Source organism: Stegostoma tigrinum, chromosome 16, assembly GCF_030684315.1.
Source record: "Stegostoma tigrinum isolate sSteTig4 chromosome 16, sSteTig4.hap1, whole genome shotgun sequence".
NCBI classification, from domain to species: domain Eukaryota; kingdom Metazoa; phylum Chordata; class Chondrichthyes; order Orectolobiformes; family Stegostomatidae; genus Stegostoma; species Stegostoma tigrinum.
The window spans coordinates 20,784,190-20,807,837 of NC_081369.1; the positions used below are offsets into that span (position 1 = coordinate 20,784,190).

The 23,648-nt window shown below is 39.7% G+C and overlaps 1 protein-coding gene across 2 annotated transcripts in view; it reads right to left on the reverse strand.

Annotated features, from left to right (window-relative positions):
• The window catches only part of nfatc3a (nuclear factor of activated T cells 3a), a 150,163-nt gene extending 133,926 nt beyond the window's left edge, over positions 1 to 16,237 (reverse strand). The window contains exons 1-2 of one of the 2 annotated variants that reach the window (XM_048546622.2): positions 15,899 to 16,237; positions 221 to 1,331 (exon numbers count right to left, since the gene is read on the reverse strand). In XM_048546622.2, the coding sequence (XP_048402579.1) occupies positions 221 to 1,331; positions 15,899 to 15,986 (1,199 nt within the window). In that variant the 5' untranslated portion in view covers positions 15,987 to 16,237. Of the gene's footprint in view, positions 1 to 220; positions 1,332 to 14,647; positions 15,105 to 15,898 lie in introns of those variants that run through there. The other variant, XM_048546624.2, reaches the window with a different exon arrangement.
• Between the last annotated feature and the right edge of the window lie 7,411 nt (positions 16,238 to 23,648).

Sequence of the window (23,648 nt, forward strand, 5' to 3'; positions counted from 1 at the left end):
CACTGTGCAATATTTCAAGAAACTTTCATCCCTTCCAGCAACCAAATCAGTAATTTGGACTGTGACAATGATAATGATAACGTGCATAACAAAACAAGAATTCATGATTACAAGTACACCCAGGATGACTTTAGCTCAACAGAAGCTTCATTTTTATTCCCAACTAATTTTTAGCAAAAAAGTTCCTTCAAACAGCATCCTGAAACGAGTACAAACTTACCGAAAAATGGGTGTATGGCCACCAGGTTTTGGTTTGTTCCAAGTGAAATGTGAAGGAACAGAAAGAAACTGTTCACTTGTCAAGTCTTTTTTTAATGGGTGTGGAGAGCCAGAAAGATCATCGACTGGAGATTCAACTGAAGGGGACAAACTTCCTTGATCATCTGAAGTCAAATCTACTTTCCCTGACACTGTAGCAGCCTGGTCCTGAGAAGTTTTCCTTGATTTCAAAGGTATGTCAGTCTCTGGGGGACAACACTGAAAAGGTATCAGCCCAGGACTTACACTTGAGGCACCTTGAAGAGCAGTATTACCAAGCCACGTATCCTCTGTGACACTTCCTCTTGGGGAATGACCTGGAGATGGTGTTGGTGAATGATGAGGTGAAAGTGAACCGGCATAACAGATCTCTGCGCTTGAATGCCGCCGCTTTCCCCAAGGAGATGTAGGCCTAGAAGATGGTCTTGAAGTTGGGCGAGGGCTGAGCCAGTTTTCATCAGTAATACTAGCTCTAGGTGAATGGCAGGGTGATTGTCTAGGTGACAGTGATTGTGCAAATGAATAATTTGGCTGCCAGGTCTCATCTGCTGGGCAACATCTCGGTGACCCACTAGGAGAACCAAGTGTAAAACGAGCAGCAGCTTCATTCAATTCAGAGTCTACATCATCATATACATGAGAGAAAGATTCACATGAAGAAGCATCCGAAAACCAACTCCTGGAGGAAATGCTGCTAGCAGGACTTGGGCTTAGTGATGCATCCCTGTAATAAACTGGATCAAGAGGAAGGTACAGATGGTCCCTGGATGGTCTTTCCAAATAGTCATTATCTGTGCCATTTGCATGCACTTCTTCATTAGGACCAATTCCTTGTTGACAACTGGGAGAAATAGAGGTGATTTGAATACTAGGGCATTCAAATGCTTTTGGAGCACCTACAGGACTGTATTTAGACTCTTGGATATTAGACGTCTGCAGCCGATGAGGTGATGAAAATGCTGTAGGATGTGTCTGTGTTTCATGGTGAAGAACACCTATTGGTTGGTTTATACTTGATTGAAGGTTGCCTTCATTAAAGATGTGAAATGATGTAGAATCATCTGGCTCGGTATCTGAAAGACAAACAAAGCAAATGAGCAATAGCATCCATGTTTCTTATGGCTTCCATTATGTTATACAAGATTTGTTGATTTCACTAATATACAATAAAAGTGCATAATCTTTTCCTTTTCTTTGGGATTTCTATAAAATAATCATGCATTTGAAACATACTGGATTCTATTTCAGGAGGAAGTGTGTGTAATTAGTACATTTATTTGTTTGTATTTGAGCCAATTATCCCAATTTTATCCAGGGTTAGATTTACAAAACACTAAGCAATAAATGGCTGAGACATAGAATTAATCTTCAGGTACAAGAAAAATTTTCAGTTGCTATAACTCTTCTACGCCCTGACCCATAATTTAAACTTATATCAGTGTCAATTTAGTTCGAGTTATTTTCACTCAAGGCTAACTATAAATTCAAGCCCATTCTAGCACATAATGCAGGCTAGCATTTCTGCACTGTGCTTTTTAAAAAAAGGTAACAATGCCAAAGGTGCTATCCTCCAGGTTAGATATTTAACAAGACTCCAAGCAGCTGTTCCAAAGAGAAAAATAAACTTGTACTACTCCAAGACAAATACTCACTGTAGCTTGTGGGACTTTGCTTTTCTCAATATGGCTCCTGTTTCATTTACTGATAAATCAGCAACTGTAATTCAAGTGTAACTCAGTATATGTTAAGTGTTAAGGCCATTTGGAGCCATTTCAGATACAAAGTCCTAAAAATTCTCCCTAAAGATCTGAAATTCTCTAATATTTTAAACCTGAATTTTCTACAAAACAAATTACAACACCTTGACACATACTATTGTATTGGTAAGAGACCATTGTAACATTCAAGGTGATTAATATAAAACTAATACACAATTAATACGAGATATTAGTGATGTAATGCACTGTAACCCAACTGGAGATTCACCGACCTGAAGGAGAAAGCCTTGCAAAGTGTCAAAGGAGGTTAAAGACTGCACAACTGCAGTTTATATATGAATTTATATGTTTCTACAAGCATGCCAAGAACATACATTAACATTTTCATGGAATTCAAAAGCCCCTGAAAAGTATGAAAGATTTAAACATCTACTGCAAATCTTAGCTCAACGGTTGCACTAAAGCCAGACGTTTATGCTTTTAGGAACTACATGCACGCAGACAGCCATGGTAGCAGAATATTGGCTAATAAAAGAATATTTTAAAATTTTCACCGAACACACTTTATTTAAATAATTTATGTAAACAGCTAGCAAAATGTATTCCCATTTTGCAAAAACAAACAGAACTGTCAATTTTAGAAGTAGTTTAAAACAGGGAGTAGCAGGTCGCTTATCCAATATACACTGTGGCCAATTTTCTAAAGCCCAGGGGCGCTGTGCAAATTTATGTTGCTCTGGTACTATCCTTTTTACACATCCAGAGAAGAAGATTGTACAAAAATTTAATAAAATGCCAAAAAGCAGCAGGTATCCAGTAGTAACAGGTGCTTTTATATTAAACGGGAGGAATAGTTTAAAACTATTACCCATTAAAATGTCAAATACCAGATCAACCAACTCACTATGTTAGCAGATTGTATTGCAAAACAACTTTTAAATAATAGTTAATCTGACTACATACAGATAATAAAATGGATTATTGCTATGGCCAATCTCAATCAGAAAATAACAAAAATAAACTAAAGAAAGAACTGCAGATGCTAGAAATCTGAAACACAAACAGAAATTGCTGCAGAAACTCAACAGGTCTGGTAGCATCATGAAAAAAAACAGCATTAAAGTTTCAGATCCAGTGACACTACTTCAAAACTCACAAGTAACCTGTCTGAAGACTTTAAAGGAACTGGCTTCCATATTTTGTCAATTGATACCTGCAATACAAGGTAATTCCATTATCACACATGCCACAATCATATTAAAACATAATAGGTCCAGGAACCAATGTAGTCTGAAGAAGGGTCACCGGAAATATCAACTGAGTTTTTTCTTCACAGATGCTGCCAGGCCTGCTGAGCTTTTTCAGCAACTTCTGTGTTTTGTTCCTGATTTACAGCATCCACAGTTCTTTCAGTTTTTATTAATGTCGTCTTGCACATTTTTAGATCAACTGAAAATGATCCTTAGATAACTTGCAATCCTGGTCGAAGATAAACAGCAACACTGACAACAAAGACACCTAGTTTGCATAAGTTTACAATGTGCATTAAGTAATGACTGTTGACATAATTGTGGGAATTGAAGATAGTAGATCATGAGACGAAAGTACGACAAAAGTTGTCAGTATCTGTAGAAACAGTTTAAGCCATGCTGTTTCCATTTAACATTAATTCAGCTCCCACAAACAACTGTAACAACAGTTAATTCCACTCCCTCAAGGTGTTAGGTTGAGTAACTTCTATAAAATGAGATCCAGTGGAGTCATCAGATTTCATCATTCTCGAAAGATATAAGAAAGAAAAAGTTAACTTAATTTTAATGGGGTCTTAATCATAAAACTCAGGAGCTGTTAGAATTAGAAAAAATTTGACAAAATGCTTTTAAAAGAAGGTGCTCAAAGCTAGTCTGGTCTATTTTATTAATAATTATTTGAGAGAAATTTGAGTGTAGAGAAATACAATGAATAGGAAATATGTATTAGACATACAATTTACTCCTGTAGTGGTTAACTGTAAATCAGAGATTGTAAAACACAATACAACATCTGCTACAAGATGTCTCCTTAAAGCAATTTTACAGATATTTTATGTTCAACCTGTTTATAGAGATATTATTGCATACCTCTTCAACAGATTGTATTTGAACCCAGGAACAGAATCATTGAGCCACAAGAGCACCAAAGCTACTTTATATTAAACAAACACCAATTGAGTTCAAAGGTTAATCGATATTCAGGTTAGAGCTCGGAATTCTAGTTTTACTTGGGAGAATAATTAGCAGAAAATCTGGCAGTTGGCAGTCACCATGGTTGAGGAAAGTTGCCAAGAAAGGCACTAAGAAAGCAGTGAAGAGTCCACCAGCAAAGATCTGCAAGAAGAGAAAGTCCAGTTAAAGATGGTCATTTCATCTACAACTACAAAGTGATGAAGCAGGTTCGCCCTAACATTTAACTCCTCCAAGGTCATAAGCATTATGAACTCATTCATCAATGATGTCTGAGTGCATCGTGGGGGTGTCTTTCTGCCTAGCCCATTCCAATAAATGCAACACTTGGTGTTCCCACAAGATCGAGACTGTCATGAACCTGATACTACCTGGAGAGTTTTCCAAGCATGCTATGTCGGAGTGCACAAAGGCGGTGACCAAGTATGAGTGATGATGGGAACTGCAGATGCTGGAGAATCCAAGATAACAAAGTGTGGAGCTGGATGAACACAGCAGGCCAAGCAGCATGTCAGGAGCACAAAAGCTGACGTTTCGGGCCTAGACCCTTCATCAGAGACCCTCTCTGATGAAGGGTCTAGGCCCGAAACGTCAGCTTTTGTGCTCCTGAGATGCTGCTTGGCCTGCTGTGTTCATCCAGCTCCACACTTTGTTATCTCGATGACCAAGTACACCAGCTTTAAGTGAAGCAGTATGATGTACTGAAACAAAAGTTTGCAAACATCGTAATTCTACTGCATGGCACCCTTGTGGATAACTATAAAACTGCCGTTTGCAGATGACACCAAAATTGGTGACGTTTGAACAGTGAAGAAGGTTACCTCAGAGTACAAGAGGATCTAGATCAGGTGGGCCAAGTGGCAAATGCAGTTTAATTTTGGTAAATGAGAGGTGCTTCATTTTTACAGGGCAAATCAGGGCAGGTCTTATACACTTAATAGCAAGGTCTAGAGAGTGTTGCTGAACGAAGAAACCTTGCGGTGCAGGTTCATAGTTTCTTGAAAAGTGGAGTCACAGATAGGCAGGACAGTGAAGAAAGCGTTTGGTACACTTGTCTTCATTGGTCAAAGCTTGGAGTGTAAGAGTTGGGAGGTTACGGTGCACCTGTATAGGACATCCGCGTCTACCATATTTCCCGCAACACATCCCTCACACCCCGCCCCCGCCACAACCGCCCTAAGAGGATCCCCCTCGTTCTCACACACCACCCTACCAACCTCCGGATACAACGCATCATCCTCCGACACTTTCGCCATTTACAATCTGAACGCACCACCCAAGACATTTTTCCATCCCCACCCCTGTCTGCTTTCCGGAGAGACCACTCTCTCCGTGACTCCCTTGTTCGCTCCACACTGCCCTCCAACCCCACCACACCCGGCACCTTCCCCTGCAACCGCAGGAAATGCTACACTTGTCCCCACACCTCCTCCCTCACCCCTATCCCAGGCCCCAAGATGACATTCCACATTAAGCAGAGGTTCACCTGCACATCTGCCAATGTGGTATACTGCATCCACTGTACCCGGTGTGGCTTCCTTTACATTGGGGAAACCAAGCAGAGGCTTGGAGACCGCTTTGCAGAACACCTCCGCTCAGTTCGCAACAAACAACTGCACCTCCCAGTCGCAAACCATTTCCACTCCCCCCTCCCATTCTCTAGATGACATGTCCATCATGGGCCTCCTGCACTGCCACAATGATGCCACCCGAAGGTTGCAGGAACAGCAACTCATATTCCGCCTGGGAACCCTGCAGCCTAATGGTATCAATGTGGACTTCACCAGTTTCAAAATCTCCCCTTCCCCTACTGCATCCCTCAACCAGCCCAGTTCGTCCCCTCCCCCCACTGCACCACACAACCAGCCCAGCTCTTCCCCCCCACCCACTGCATCCCAAAACCAGTCCAACCTGTCTCTGCCTCCCTAACCGGTTCTTCCTCTCACCCATCCCTTCCTCCCACCCCAAGCCGCACCCCCATCTACCTACTAACCTCATCCCACCTCCTTGACCTGTCTGTCTTCCCTGGACTGACCTATCCCCTCCCTACCTCCCCACCTATCTTCTTTACTCTCCATCTTCGGTCCACCTCCCCCTCTCTCCCTATTTATTCCAGTTCCCTCTCCCCATCCCCCTCTCTGATGAAGGGTCTAGGCCCGAAACGTCAGCTTTTGTGCTCCTGAGATGCTGCTTGGCCTGCCGTGTTCATCCAGCCTCACATTTTATTATCTAGGACATCAGTTAGGCCACTTAGGTTATAAGACATAGGAACAGAAATTAGGTCATTCAACCAGTCAAGTCTGCTCCACCATTCAATCGTGGCTGATACGTTTCACAACGCCATTCTCCTGCTCTCTCCCCGTAACCCTTGATCCCTTTGACAATCAAGAACCTATCTTTCTCAGTCTTAAATATACTCAATGACCTGGCCTCCCTTGGAATCACTTCTGGAAAACTGTATTCAATTCTGGCCTCCCTGGTAAAGGAAGGCTGTTGCTAAACTTGAAAGGGTTCAGGAAAGATTTACACGGATTTTGGCAGAGTTGGAGGGTTAGAGCTATAGGGAGAGGCTGAATAGGCTGGGGCTATTTTCCCTGGAGCAGAGGCTGATGAGTGACCTTATTGCAATTTATAAAATCATGAGAGGCATAGATAAGGTGGGGGAATCCAAAACTAGAAGGCACAGGGTTTAAGGTGAGAGAGGAAAGATTTAAAAGGGAGCAATGGGGCAACTTTTTCACATGGAGAGCGGTGCGAAGGGAAGTGGTGGAGGCTGGTACAATCACAACATTTAAAAGGCATCTGGATGGTATACGAATAGGCAGGGTTTAGAAGCAGATGGGCCAAATTGTGGCAAATGAGACTAGATTAATTTAGGATATCTGGGCAGCATGGATGAGATGGACAAAAGGGACCATTTCTACGCTATGCACCTCTTTCACTCTATGCATCCAGGTGCATTTTTGATTATTAAAGTATAAAATAAATAATAGGTAAGGGCATTAGGATAGTAATTATAAAACTCATATGAAGGATATTTGGACATATTTGAAAGTTTGTTGACAAATGGACAAACAGCTGTAACAAGGCATGTCAGAGCATGCATCAAGCAGTATCCAATCATGTTCTGTGTGAAGAGCAGAATGGACCTTTGGCATCTCATTATTGATTTCACTTGGAAATTACTGATGACGTCAAAGTATTACTTGCAGCTGCTGGATAAAACACACAAGCCGTACCAAGATGAACTGTGCCCGACATATTCTTGCTAGGATTTTATAAACATTGGTCAGAATGACAACAAGCCTACTTACTGAATGATGGCTGATGCTTGTTAAGGAAGCATGCATCTGAGATTATGTTACAATCAAAGCTGAAAGAGTGCACCATTGCTCGAGTCCTCTTATTGCACACAATACAGTGCAAAGTAAAAGTAACTCACTCTACTACTATCATAGCCACTTAAGTACCTTATCAAGAACAGGTTTTGAATTAAACAATCCATCAACCAGGTCTATTTATTAAATGAAAATATTGGTTTATTATTAAAATAAAATTTGTTCAAGGAAGATATAATAACTGGTTAATATACAAAGTTGTCAATATAGACGTATAAATGTCATCTAAATAAATCAAAGCCCCAAACATGCACTCTTCAGGAAAAGAGAAAAAAAATGTTTTTATCTGCAAATGTTCAGTTTATAACAGTAGTTGTTCCTGGTAATTATAGTTATTCTGAAAGGCAAAAAAGGAGATGATGAAAATATTCCAAAGTCTCTCACTGATGTTCTGACACTTGTGGTCAAATCTCTAGCTATGCACAGTTATCTTTGGAGTCTTCATATTACTGCCTTTATATTTCCAAATGAAATGTTCCAATAATCTCCACTGATTAGTCTATAACATCGTAAAACTGATAGATTTCATGTGTGATAAGGTGTATTCACACAACATTTTTACAAAGGACACAGCAGAGTGCCAGATTGGCACCCCATCCATTGCCTTAAACATTTACTCCATCATTGGTGTAGTGGCAGCAGTACATATTATACAAGAGACTGCAGCAATTTGCCAAAGTTCCTTTGACAACACCTTGTAAACTCTCAACATCTGTACCCTAAAAGAACAAAGATAGTGTATAGAAACACCATTACCTGCAACTTCTCCGTGAAATCATGCACAATTCTAACTTGGAACTTTATCTTCATTCTTTCACTGTCCCTGGGTCAAATTTCTCCCAATAGTACTGCGTTTATCGACATAACATGAAATTCAGCAGATTAAGTAGGGAACTTCCCTCCATTTCTTAAGCACAAACAGAAGTAGCAAATAAACACAAGTCTTGTCAGCAAGGTTTAGATCCCATGAATGAATGAAAAAAAACTGCTAAAGTATGTTTCCAATGCACTTCAAGCGTCAAAACTGTGAAAAGCATAGACATTTTTTATTTTACTTTGACCTGGAAATACCAGTGCAAGCTATACAAATAATATCCAAAGGGCTCAACTGAATTTTTGAACAAGATGATGTCTTCTGCAAGTATTCAAAAGGGAACTAGATGAGTTTTTGAAATATCACAGCATACAAAGGACAGCTGTGTTTCTTATATGAAAGCTGAAGCTTGGCATTGTTCAACTGTTGATTTCCTGATCATTGGTTTCATTTGTAAATATTAACAATAATTGGACTCAAGCCCACAGAGAAACTGGACATCTTATAAACTAAGCACCACGTCAGCAGCTAATAGTATCGTGTATTGTATTATATCACAACATTCATACAGTGTAAAAATCAACATTTAAGATATGAAATAGAAACAGCTACATGTCATTCAGCCCACTGAGTCTCCTTCACCACTCAATAAGACTATGGCTGATCTAATCATGCCCCAACTCCACTTTTCTGCCTGCCCCTTAACCCTCATACTCCTCTCTAACTCAGCTTTGATTACTCTCTGAAGTAGACAATTCCAAAGCACAATGACTCTTGGAAGAAAAATTCCTCCTTAACTCTGTCTCAGTAGGGAGACTCTTCATTTTAAACTGTGATACCCCATTTCCAGATTCCCCCGGGGAAAACATTCTCTCAACTACGTCGTCAAGTCTCCTCAGAATCCTATGCTTCAATAAGATAACCACTCATGCTGCTAAATACCAACAAGTATAGCCCAATTTGCTTAAGTTTATCTCATAAGATAATTCCTTCACCTCAGGAATCAGGCTAGTGAACCTTCATTGAACAACTTCCAATGCCAGTACATCCCTCACTAAGTTTGGACGCGAATACAGCAGGCATGCTTAGTTAGTTTCCAGATGACACCAAAATAGTTTACTTCACTGTCCACTGCATCGCCTATCACAGAATACAAAAGGACCTCGATCAAGTGGGCCAATGGACCAAGGAGTGGCAGATGTAGTTTACTTTAGATAAAAATGTGAGGTCTTGCAGTTTGGTAAGGCAAACCTGGGCAGGACTTACATAGTTAACAGAGACCTTGGGGCGCAGGTGCACAGTTCCTGGAAAGTGGAGACCCAGGCAGACAGGGTGGTGAAGGCGGCATTTGGCATGCTTGCCTTCATTGGTGAAATTACTGAATATAGCTGGTAGGTCATGGTGCAGATGTGCATGACATTGGGTGAAGTCACTTTTGGAATACTGTGTACAATTCTGGTCGCCCTTCTATAGGAAGGATGTTGTTGAACTTGAGAGTTCAGAAAAGATTTATGAGCATGTTACCAAGACTGGAGGGCTGAATAGGCTGGGGGGCCTTTTTTAATTGGAGCATTGGAGGCTGAGGAGTGACCTTATAGAGGTTTATAAAATCATGAGAAGCATGGATAGGGTGAATAGCCAAAGTGATTTTCCTAGGATGAGGGAGTCCAAAACTAGAGGGCATAGGTTTAAGGTGACAGGGGAAAGATTTTAAAAGGGACCTGAGGGGTAACCTTTTCTTGCAGAGGTTGGTGCGTGTTTGGAATGAGCTGCCAGAAGAAGTGAAGGCAGCAGGTACATTACAACATTTAAGAGGCATCTGGATGGGTATCTGAATAGGAAGGGTTAAGAGAGATCTGAGCTAAATGCAGGCAAATGGGAATAAGTCAAGAATGGTCTAGACCCGAAACGTCAGCTTTCCTGTTCCTAAGACACTGCTCAGCCTACTGCGTTCATCCAGCTCCACACCTTGTTATCTCGGATTCTCCAGCATCTGCAGTTCCTATTATCTCTGGGAATAAGTCAAACTGCGATGTCTGGTTGGTGCAGACGAGCTAGACCAAAGGGTCTGTTTCCAGGCTGTATGACTCCTACTCTATAAGTGACGAAAACTGCACACAGTACTACAAGTGGTGTCTCACCAAATCGTGGATAGACTTAACTAATTTTATTTGCAAGTCAGATGTAATATAAAGGGCAATATTTCAACTGCCTTCCAAATTATTTGTAGTAGCTACATGATAACCTTTCATGATTAAGTCACCCAAATCTCTCTGAGCTGTCACATTCTACAGTCTCTATCCTTCTATTTTTCTATCTCACCTGAAAAAGTGGGCATCCTCACATTGTCCTAGAGATAGCAGGAATTGCAGATGCTGGAGAATCTGAGACAAGGTGTAGAGCTGGACGAACATAGCAGGCCATGCAGCATCATAAGGGAAGGAGAGCTGATGTTTCGGGCCTAGACCCTCCTTCAGAAAGATCTAGGCCAGGAGCATCAGCTCTCGTTCCCCTATGATGCTGCTTGTCCTCCTGTGTTCATCCAGCTCATCTTGTTGTCTCACATTTTCCCACACTATACTATAACTGCCAGGTTCTTACATTTTCATTCAACCTCACTGTATCACTTTTCGGACTCTGTATACTCATTACAATTCACTTCCATAACTATCATAGCACCAGCAGTTTTGGCCACAAAATTGTTAGTCTCTTCACCATAGTCACAAACTTATGACACTGCACTAATTAGTTTGCCAATTTGAAAATTACCCACTTACCCTAACTCTCTTCTTCCTTTGTTTACACAAATGTTTACCCATGTCTTATCATGAAAGATGTACCTGAAAAAAAATTATACCTACTGCAAACATGTAAAATGCTGCAAAACATTCATTGAGAAGACATTTTGCTTTCAAGACTAACACTACTATTTTCACCAACTGTTCACAACTATAAACAGGAAGCGATACAAAGGCCACTAGGGATGGACAACAAATGTTTGCATTGCTAGCAATGCATCAAATCAAAGAATTTTTTAAAAAATCATTTGGTCTTGTGCTGAAGTACCTACGTTCAACATAGTAATGCAGAAAGTGAAATACATGTTGTATATGCACACTTCACACGTATATTAATGAACTACTAAAATTATTTACATCTTCCAAACAGAATAAAACTATTGCGCTCCTATCATGTGATACCATACAGCTTCAATTTCAAGCAATACCCTGGATCACACTCTACAAATGCTCAATCTTACACTGCACACTCAGCACAAATACTGCCAGAAAATAAAACTAATTACGTAAAATAAATGTTAAGAGTACAATGCAATCTCAGTAGGCAGAATTTTGACAAATCTCACTCTGATTTGAATTCTCCCAAAAGAAAATACAAGCTCTATTTGCTACGCTGAATGATAGCCACAATATTTCTACTATATGCACAACAATTAATCATTTTAACCAGGAACAGCCAATTCAAAGAATATTTTAAAAGCCAACATTTTCAGTTGGAGAATTAGAAAGGAACAAGTACAGACCATTTCAGAAAGCAACTCAAAACACGGCACTGTAATGCTTGATTTCTCGAATGAATTCGCTAACAGGACTAACAACCAACAACAAAAACCACATGCCACTTTAAGGACAAATTAATCAGAACACTCTCAAAAATTAACAGTTCACAAGTGAAAGACTCTAGTCTGCACTAAAATATAATTTCCTTATTTTCCTAAAGTGATGCCTGACAAGGGAGCAGGCTTATACTTGCATCCCAAGAATAACCCTTCCTCAAAGTAAAATGCAAATATAAAGTCATTCAAAAATTGAAATTTAGCATTGTAGAGAAGCTCGTGTTAATTAGCAGGATTTTTTTCTGCAGTTTGTTGAGCTGAGAACAGTTGTTTTGGTAAACACAGCTGTAGATATCATTTGGCACCTAGGCAAATGACAGTTCAAACACTAGCTCTGTAATTCACAATTGTAAATAAATAAATAACATGCTTACAATGAATAAACATCACTGTTTGTGACAAATAATGTGGCATTGTGATCAATTTCAACCAAGCAAAGTGAAAATGCAGTACGTTGCCCTCCTATAATAAATGAATAAAAACACTGCAAAATAAAAGCCCCGACATATAGCTGAAGCCAGTTGATGTGCCTACTCAGAAAATACTCAAGCAACTCCAAATGCTACTGTCAACACAACACTGATGCACTACTTCAAAATACCACTGCTATAATTAGCAGCCACCTACGTAAAGGCTTACACAAGGCTGAAACATTCCTACTGATGAACGCTGTTCCACTTTTACCATATCAAAACTTTGCGCTCATTGATAAAGTGAAAATATTTTATAAAAACTGACATGGAAGTAAAGTGGAATAAAAAAAACCAAAAGAACTGCAGATGCTGGAAATGAGAAACAATAATGAAAATTACTGGAAAATCTCAGCAGAAATGGCAGCATCAGAACTGAGTTCTGAGGAAGCGTCACTGGACCTTTGAAATGATTTCTCTACACAGATGATGCCAGATCTGCTGAGATTTTCCAGGAATTTCTGTTTTTGAAGCAAAATTAAAGTTTGATATTCAGCTGTTGAGTGAAGCTAAAATTAAGCTTTTTCCAATCCAATAAATACACATGGTAGAAACAAATTAAAGCTGAATGAAAAGCATTTAACAAAACATTTCACACCAGCAGCATAGTTCACAGTAACCCGCACAAGTGAAACTAAGTTGGCCACAAAAAAACTGCAGAATCACAATTCTTAAAATTCTGACCAACATTTTCCAAGGCCTAAATTACATCTACAATTCTTAATATCCACCTCATTCACTATCAAAGAGAATGAAAACATACAGACTATCAATGCATCATATGCACAAAATGTCCACATTTTAGGAATAATTTTATCCCCCTTCTCCACTCTAAGACTTGTGTCTTAATTAAAGGAGATATTGTCAAAGGGAGAATATTAGTCTTAACATATTTGCGTCAGTGTAGTTCTGTTCTCTTAAGTTGTGACGAGACGGGTATCTCAAAATCTTCCAGTGTGTTGATACTATTCCCTTTCAATCTTATGGTTTGAGAACAGATTTCCTTAAGGCATTAGAATATGCCTTTTATCTTCATATACAATACTAAGTTAGTTTTCTTTCATGTTAATATTCCTCTCAGTATTAAAATCACTAGAAAGTTAAACATTTATTTAACATGTTCAGTTACCTCTGCCATATTCTACATATTAGAACATGACAGCTTAAGCACTACCTGGATCTTTCCTTGGTCCTTATTTCCCTCTTCCACTAGCAAGTAATGACTGTGTTATCAAATTAGAGGTTTAATCATCATGACTTTTGTCCTGTCCAATTCAACTTGACAAATATTAAATTTTAGATGCAGAAGAAAAGCAATCATTGGTTCCATACAACCAAACTTTTCTTTTAGGTAGCTAACCTAATGCAGAAGAGTATACAATTAAAGTAAATTATGTAGCTAATGTACAAAGTGAAAGAGTTTTTAATCAAATCTTCCTTCCTAAATTTTCCCCTTCTCTTCCTTGGTCTTCAGAGTTCGATGATATGGACAAATTAATTCAGCAGTCTGCCCTCCTCTGGCTTACAAATTCAGGATGAAAATTTTAAAAAGTGGGGTACAACCGAAATATTATATTTGGACCAACAAATTTGCCGAAGACGCTTTGTGATTGTTCTGAGAGGAAAAGCCAAGGTGCGCATTTTTAACCCCAGAGTTACAAAGAGAAAGGTGATGCAATTACATTTCAGTAACTATACCCTATTTTACTAAGAATGAGTCGTGTCACTGCACAACTATAATTACTATTATATTAATTTAAGCTACTGAAATACCATACATAGCTATCTGACTATACTCCATGGAAAGAAATCTTGTTCGCATTATTTGGCAAAACATGCAGTACCCAACATTTAAAGTAGCCAACCTAGAGTTTACAGAAAGCCCCCTTTCTCATAAAATCTTGGAACAAATACAAACAGAAACAACGTGCAAAACAGTATTTTGGAACAATGCTACTGAACTTGGTAGAAAAGCTCCAGAACAACTGAAATCCAACTTGGTAACAGCAACTGCAATTTTAATCAAACCAAAATCATCAACTGAAAATTAATTCTTAAACCAATGTCATCAGTTGATCCAGTTTAAAATATCTAAAACGATTTAAAATGTTTAATTTAGAAATTACTGCTCACCTGATGTGCCAGAAAGCATCATGTATTTAGTAGTCTTGGTACTGGACAGAGTAAATCTGAAGTCTTAAAGAAACGTCCACCTACGAGGTTTAGAAATCGTGATAGTCCTTTCACAGCAAAGTCAGTCTGATATTTAATTATAATTGACCAGGAGGCCGATGAAATTACAGTCGTTGAACTACTCAGACACTGCAGTAACTCGTACTCCGCTTTCTTTTTCGGGTCTTGTACTGTCAATCTTCCTATCAAACCTAGAGACCACTTCAAAGAATATAGGCGATATTTGCACTAAGTGAATAGGTGGGTACATGATATCCGCCAAAATTAGCGATCAGATCTAACAGCACATTTCAACTATCCATGGGCTGCTAGAAGTGATCTACCTTTCTGATCACCTCCCTCGTCTTAAGTTCCACTGTCATTTGAACTACACATGGCGTGTCTAGGCAAATTTGATGACTTGGATGTTGGGCTGACTTCCAAGGCTACTTTAATATATTCCCACGTCCCTCAAGAACTAGCAGAGATACTACACCTTCCCTTATTTACGTTTTGTAGCTATCGTCCGATCGGACACCGAACATAATGCACACAGAGGTAGAAGCCGTTTGCCAAACCAGCTTTAAACCAAGTTTGGGGGGGGGGGGGGTGGAAGAGAACAGAAGGTAACGTGGGCAACATCCACTTAGAAATTCGATGCTGCGGTTTAAGTAAAATTTGCAAGATATTAATGCAATTCGTATGAAGTCGTGTTGCAATTGCTTTACGGAACGATTCAGTTTCCTTGGAGGAAAAATAAATCATCAAATCTGGAACTTTTCTTTCAATAAGAAGAAAATAAGACCCCCGTTGACCTCAATATACAATCCATGTGCAAGGCACACTTGACCCCAGCAGTACAAAAACAGTTGTGTGAGTGCAAATAATACAATTCATCGCCATACGCCTCAAACGTGTACCCTGAAACCACAAATCGGGTGAGCACAGGGGAAAAAAAAAGACGAGGATGTGAAACCTGCCTTTCTACTTTCCTTGTAAATTTCAAACTAAACGCCGCAAGCATAATGCCCGAAACCTCAACAATTTACATTCAGGATTTAACCAAGAGATTTTACAAAACAAAAAAAAACCAGCTCAAATAAAAACAAACTACCGAATTGTAACTTTGATTCCTCCCCCCCTCGGTATTTTAAACCCCCTCAATCTGGATCCCACTCCCTCAACCCGCGCCTCTCCTTCCCGCATACAGACCTGCAGGGCCTAGTCCAGGCTGCGGACCGTCTTCACCAAATATCAGCCTAAAGTCAAACTCGTCATTGCCACTGTTTACAGTAGTCATCGGTTACAGTTTCCCTTTCCCCTACTTGTTTAATAAAGTTCATAACAGAAGCAAAGGTCCGGCTCTCTCCGCCAACTTTTTCCGGGTGGGGGGGGTTGGGGTAGGGGGGGAAGGTTGTTTGATTTTTTTTCCGCTCGTACACTTTCTCTCTCTCTCTCTCTCTCTCTCACACACACTCACTCACTCTCTTGCTATCCCGTTTGGAAACAGTTAACCGAGCTCTCTCTTTTTCCCCCCCCCCAGCCCCCGCTCCACCGACGCCCGCCGCTGCGCCTCTCAAACTTTGCCGAGCCTCATCATCGCGCGTGCGCGTGCTCGGCCGGCGCGCGCGCGCCCCCCCACCAGCACCACAGCGCGCCCGCTGTCGAACACGCTGCTGACGCCACCCCGCGCCGCTCCACCCACTTCGACCACAGGCCGCGCTCCGGCACGGGGAACACCCACCTAAAGGCGTCAGCTCTCCAAGCAAGAGCGCATGCGCGTGCCACCCCGCCAGTGAATGATGGTTGTTGTAGTCCCTTTGGTTCATTGCCGTGTGGCGACACCCGCGCGCCTGGAGCGCTGTGGTTTCATTGTCATGTGCTTTACCAAGTTTAATATCACCTACGTGAACCAAAGAACTGTGGATGGTGGTGATCTGAAACGAAGACAGAAATTGCGTTGAACGCCAACTGCGCTTTCTTTCCGCACGGACCTGCAGAGTTTCTCCAGCAATTTCTAGGTCTTTTAACTTCGCAACAAGGGCAAAAACGTGTGTTGTTCTTTAAATACTTCCGCATCGCCTCAGAGAATTAAGGGGAAAAGCAGATTGTGGGCTTTCTTAATTCTGTATCCGAATGTGGAAAAATGACGTGGAAAAACAGAACTATTTGAAAATTCTTGTTTGAAGTACCACTCTCAGTAAAAATCCCAACAGCAACAACTGAATTAAAACAAAGAAATTAAGATGCTTTCATAGCAGTGTTGCTATGAGATTGCATTTAATATAATGAAATATTTCACACTAGTAATAACAAATTTGACACTGAACTACCTAAGGCCTGACCTCAACAGTAGATTTCAAGCAAGATGGTTATAAGTAGCATCTTAAAGGAAGAAAAAGGGGTGATAGGTTAACGGGGGTAACTGCAAAGTTTAGAGTATTGACAAACTGAAGGCATGCCCAAACAATAGTAAACAATTAAAATCAGTTTGCAAAGGAAATCAGAAGTCAGACGTTGTAGGGTCACAGACATCCTTGATTCATGTAACACTGCAGAGGATTGCTGAGTTAGGGAGTGACAAAGCTGTGGATCAAGACTTGAAAACCAAGATTAAAAGTTTAACACTGAGGCTTTGGTCAAATTCGAACCAATGCAATTCAACTTATCAGGCACAAGAACAATACGTGAGCATGATTTGGTGCAAGTAAAGATTGGGCATCAGAGTTTTAGATGAAATCAATTTTATGGACAATGGAAGATGGGGAGACAGGCCTGAACAATATTATAATAACCAAATTCACAGATAACAAAAATGTACAGATTTCAGCAGCAATTGAGCTGGGAATTTTGTAGAATCAGACAATACTAATGAGATAGAGCTACATTTCAGTCTTGGCTGTAATGTAATATTTAAGTATGATGCCAATGTTGCCAACATGCTCGTCGGACAGGTACGTGAGAAAAGGGAGAGAAGGATGAAGATTGTGGGCTTACATGATCCAACCGAACCTGTCTGACACAGTCCAAAGTCAGTCAATTATGTTGCTGTTGCTAAGGTCCAGCATTTTCCAAAGGCCTGGTCTGTTAGATTCCTTTCTTTCTCTGGATCAGCAGAAGGCACTCAACAGTGTGAATCATGAATATTTATTTGTGACTGCTGGATTTTAGACTGAAAATTAACTTTGCTAACCAAGTCTGACTACCGTGCACACTTTGGTGTGTTAGATGATGATTAATTGATGATAATGAGGGCACTCTTTTGCTTTGGGAAAGGAGAGTGTTAAGGGTGCCCATACCCAACCAAATAAATATCACCTCTGTTGAGCCTTTTCTGCACTCTTTGTAGAAGATGTTGATGGGATTGCCTCCATGCAGGTCAGGTACAGTTGTCAGTTTACATCAACAATTATCACGGTCACGATCCCATTGATCTGCAGACAGTATGTGAATATGAACAGGTCTGTAACACACCAGCCTCAACAGGGTAAATCATTCTGGATTCCTGGTGGACCAATGGTGACTAGATCCCTGGCAGCAGAGCTGAGCCCTTTAGTTTGAAACATGACTGACTTCCTCCACCTGATGAAGCCCCTGCTAATGAACTGGCAATAGCTCAAAGTCAAGGGTGCCACTCACCTAGGACACTGGACTGTATGCTTCAAGCATTGCACAACAAGAGTCAAGGGCTGGCTGATTACCTATGCTTCCTCCTCTAGAGTTTGGCACCAAGCATAGTGATGAAAGCAGTCAGGCACTAATAGTGACTTTGCACCTTCAAGCACTTAAGGGATACCTTTACATTGAGCCTTCTCTGAAGTGATGTGTACTAATGATGAATTTCTTCAGCCAGGTGAATGGATTCAATTAGGACATATGGCTGCAGTTTACAAACCTGGGTTGGATAGGATCTAAAAGCCTCCTTGCAGAGGGTCCCTCTCTTTTACCAGGAACTAATCAGGGAATTGAACTTGGTCATGTCAAGCCAGAGATATCAGCCATCACCTGAGAGCTACTTTTCAGGAATCCACACTTACACCATTACAGCTGGTTAGCCAGAACAGGGATGATGGTTTACAAGGTGACCAGAGTCAAAGACATACTGGATAGTGGAGGAGCAGGCTTGGTGTTGCCAGAAAAGCTGGCATATATGTCCTTGAAAGGAATCCAGCTGCCAGCTGATGATGATCACAATAGCAATATCCACCAGCTAAAGGCATTGAGAATCTTGTAGTACTGCTTGACTTTGACAGAACTTGGTGCTCACGTGGCTCAGGCAGCTGAAGCTCTTGTGTCCAAGCTGACCCCCATTTAGAAAGACTTTCTCATTATTCTGGGCCTTGAAGTCTCTCTCAGAAGACTGGACATCACAGCTGAAGTCATCTGCCGGAAATCCCATCTATGCTATTTCATTCTGCGCAGCCAAGATTCCTTGCATACCCTCCACCATTTTTGACCATCCAGACACGCCTTAGTGCTCAGTTCTATCATTCAGAGGAGATGGGAATCATTGGTGGAAGGCATTCTATATAGAAGTCATTCTTTTGCCAATGAGCAATTTGCAAACAGTACGCTGCACATGGCAGATCCACACAATAGACAATTAAATCATTTCACAGACTCCCCGACTATTTGTAATTTCTATAGATTGAAGGAGTCAATGTTTCACATTTATGTGAAATGTCTGAAATTGCAGCCCCTCTTCCATTACCTGAGGGCACAATTTTTGACCGCATTTCAGTCCCATGCTTCTGATCTTTGGCTGAAGTTCTATCTTTCACACCTGGCTCTCTGCAGTAAGTCAGTAGCAGTTTTGGCAGAAGAGAAGCGGATCTGGCATATCTTATGTGGTCATATCAGATCTGGCAATGAATGGTCAAGCCAGTTGTCTGTCACCAACAGTCAAGTATACGTTCCTCAAGGGAGCAGAGATCAGGATTATACCGTGGAAAGAATGAGGGTGTGAGAGAGTATTGGTTCTAATTTGTACTAGGGATCAAGGGTGAAGATTGAAATGTGATTCAGCATTGATGGGATTTCGAAGAGGTGACATCAGAGAAATGTAATAATTCATAAAAATATTTATGTTTCTCCTTCAAAGAGATATTATAATGAAACTTTAACTGCCCTTTTAAAAGAAATCCATGACACTGTTTGTAAGGTAAAATCAGAGAGCTCTTTTGATGAACTGGTGTTTTATTTTTCTTAATTCTCTCTTTTCATTCCATACAGATATGTTACAATATACCTCTGGACAGTTTTTATTTCTCACCACCAAATTTTTTAACGTGCCTATTTTAAAGAACAATTATCAAGCATTATAATCCAGGAGCTGGTGAGAAGTTATCCCTCAACCAGTATCAATAATATAAATTATGTGTCCGTTTAGCTTGTTGCTATTGGTAGATGTTCGCTGTGCACAAATTGGCAGCTGGCTAGCCCTGCATCACAGCCATTACTACGCTTTGGAAGTACATCAGTAACAGTGAAGAAAATCATTGCGCCAAACAAGTCTTTTCTTTTTCTGTAGCTTGTTTGTATGGTTTTCTACTTGTTCCATTACTTTCTCTGTTATCCAGCACTGGCTGTATTGTATTCATGCCACTAGTATAAGGGAAACTTGGAGCTTTTCTGTTGGAATGAAGAGCAGTAGTGTCATTTGATTAACTAGGAGCAACCAAAGAAGTTTCCTGTCAATAAATAGTCTGTGTTCATACAAACAAGCACACATTTTGTCAACAAAGATGATTCAAGAATATTAATGAGAGTTCTTTTTAATAGCTTAGGATGATAAGTCAGAGTCGTGCATGTGGTGAATTAACTCCTGCTTTGCTTAGCTGTTGTTTGGAGTAGGTCAGTAACTATAGTTTCATTTTTTGACATGTTCCAATGACATTACAATTCACTGGGATTACTTTACAGAACTCTATTCAATCTACTTAACAAATTGACTCCAATACCTTCAAAATAATGTCTCGGAGAGCTTTGCAGTTTGGAGAAGAATATTTTAAAGCTATATTCACCAAGGACTTACACATCAAAGAAATAATGTAATCTGTATTAAAGCTTAGTCCTGATTGTAAATTTTCTCCAAATAAAAATGCAACTAATAAATCAATAACATTTCAGCAGATTGAGCAATACAAGAGTGGATCTTCCATTTGCAAATATTTACCTTAGCTAGCAAAGAAACATTATGTTTCTGATGTCAACCCTGAAAACAGAATGCAAATCGTCAAAGCTAATTACTGTGCTAAAGGTTATATTGCCGAGCGCAAGAGGAATGAGTAGCCGAGCTGAGCATTGGAAAATGGTTCTGTGTATCTGCGCCTTCATATCCTTCAGTTCCTCTACCCTACTTAGGTTGTTATTTTCCAAGCAATATGTGACTTCATTACTTACAAAATTGACCACTTCACAATTATTAGTTCACAAACATTCCACTACTTTGTGAATATTCACCCATATTTTGTTTTCAACTGCACTCCCAATTTGTTATCATCCATAAATATTTAAATAGAGCTTCTATGTCACAAGTCCAACTATTCATGTAAATTATGGACAACACTGGTACGAGGACTGATCCTTGCACTGATTATATTTCCCACCCTTTCCCAGTCTGAGTGACCATTGTAATCTCTGGTCTGTTTTCTAATTTGTGGCGAGCATACTATCCATTCTGCTTTTTGTCCCCTGATTGTACATGTTCTGACCTTAGTAATGAGTTTATTATGCTGAGCTTTATCTACAGTTTTTTGCAAATCCAAATTTATTATGTCTAGTACATTATCTTTAGATATCCTTCATGGTACCTTTACAACAAATCCAACAAGTTTGGGCAAGAATGATTTTTCCTTTTAGAATTTGTGCTGACTACTGCATTGTATTTTAAGTCTCTAGACATCTTTTCCATTACATTTTTGAGTAAGGATTCCATTATCTTTCCTACCAATGACGTCTAGCAATTTAGTCTGTCTCTCTTCTTATTCTATCACTCTTCTTAAATATAGAAATCACATTAGCTCAGCCAGCCTTTTGGCACTCCTCACTTTTCCAATGATTTTTATTGACGTGATGGTGCTCTGTCATCCTGCTTAATTTCTTTTTGTATACATGGATGCATTTCATCGGGACAATATTGTTCCCTTAAAAGTTATGACTAATTAACAATTTCAATTATTTATGACTTCAATATTTTTCCGTGAAATCTAGTTCTTTGAGCATTCTTAAGTATATAATAATGGGTTAATGGGTTCATAGATCTTGACAACATCATAGCTGAAACAGACACAACAAGGTTGATATTTTCATAGACAAGCAATTGCCAAATAAAACTTAGTGAATTGTGCAAGGGATACCCAAGAGAGATCACATAAAATCCACTATCATCAGCGTCTAGCAGATGTTTCTTGCAGCAAAGTAAAAGTTGCTGAAAAAGACATCAAAATAAATGTCAATACTCTTTATATTATAGATTATGTATGAGATATTAATAATCCAACGGAACATATTTAGACACAAACCAGATATAAATCAGTGCAGATTACAAGTTCTTGAAATAGGTCATTAAGACTAGAAGAAAGACCAGAGGTTACGAAAATAAGCATTGAAATAGATACCACCAATGGGAAAAAAATACTCTGGCACACTGAGGTTTGAGAATTGTGTCATGGAAAAGGATTTGCCTTGGATGAATGTGAACCAGATATAAAGCCCTTGAGTGTGCAGTGACAGAAAAATTTGCTGAGTGATGATGATCCAATGCATCTCCATTAGTGCATGAAACCTAAATGGTCATTAACTTTAAATATACGATAAAAAATACAGAACTCCTTCACCGTTACGTTTATTTTGATGCGCAATGTCTACTGCTGGAAGGAGATGTTCAGCAAATTTTGCCTTTTGTTAAAACATGTGGCAGCTGGAACAGACCAAACATGTTCCCAATCCCCAATGCCATAAAGAGCTGGGAGTGAATACTGGAAAATGATACACAATGCGCGTCTTAATTCCTGAAATGCACTCCCAACAGGAGCCTTGCCTGGAAAGTACAAGGCATCTTTTTCTAATTTCGTTTTCCCAGTGGGAGCCTCACCCCCAGGGAAAACAAAATTGGAAAAAAAGATCCATTGCATTTTCCATACAGACATAAAGATAAAATTCAGAATCAAATCTCTTGTTTAAATTACTTTGAGGTTGAATCAGAAGAGTGGCTCCTAATGCAAATGGGAGTGTTTTCTTTTCGCTCCAAACTAATTCTATTTGTCTATCTCTTTGCAAATTAGTGCCATTCATGGATGATAATTTGTACTGTTGATGTGCAATCCCACTTTTTTAATATGCAAATTGATTTGTGAAAAAGAAGGTACATTCATAGAATCTAAATTGAATGTGAGTGCAGGTGGCAGGAATAAATAAATCGTCCTAATTCGCCATGTCAAAAGTCCTTAAACTAACACCTATTTTAAAAAAAAGCTACACTCCTAGTCACATCCAGAACTTTCAATCAATTTATCAATAAATGATATTTTTCTGATAACACTAGTCAGTATTTTATTCATAAAAGTAAAGAAACAAAATGCTCACAAAATTTGCAGCAGCTGGACATTTCAAAGTTCCTTCCAGAAAATGAAGTACTTTTAAAATGTAGTGACTGTTGTAATGCAGGAAACATGGCAGCAATTTAGGCCTAGACAACAATCAGATTATCTGTTTCTTTGTGATGTTGATTGAAAGATAAATATTGCCCAGGACACTGTTCTTCTTTGAAATAATGCCGTAGAAGTTTTTTAACATGCTGTCACGCTGGCAGATGCCTCACACACAGGTCTGACAATGCAACACTCCCTTAGTACTGTCAGAAGTGCCAGCCTGGATAATTGTGCTCTCAAGTCTTGTAGTGGGACTGGAACTTCTAATACACAAAAAAATTACTTTGAATTTATAAGTGTCACTTTCTTAA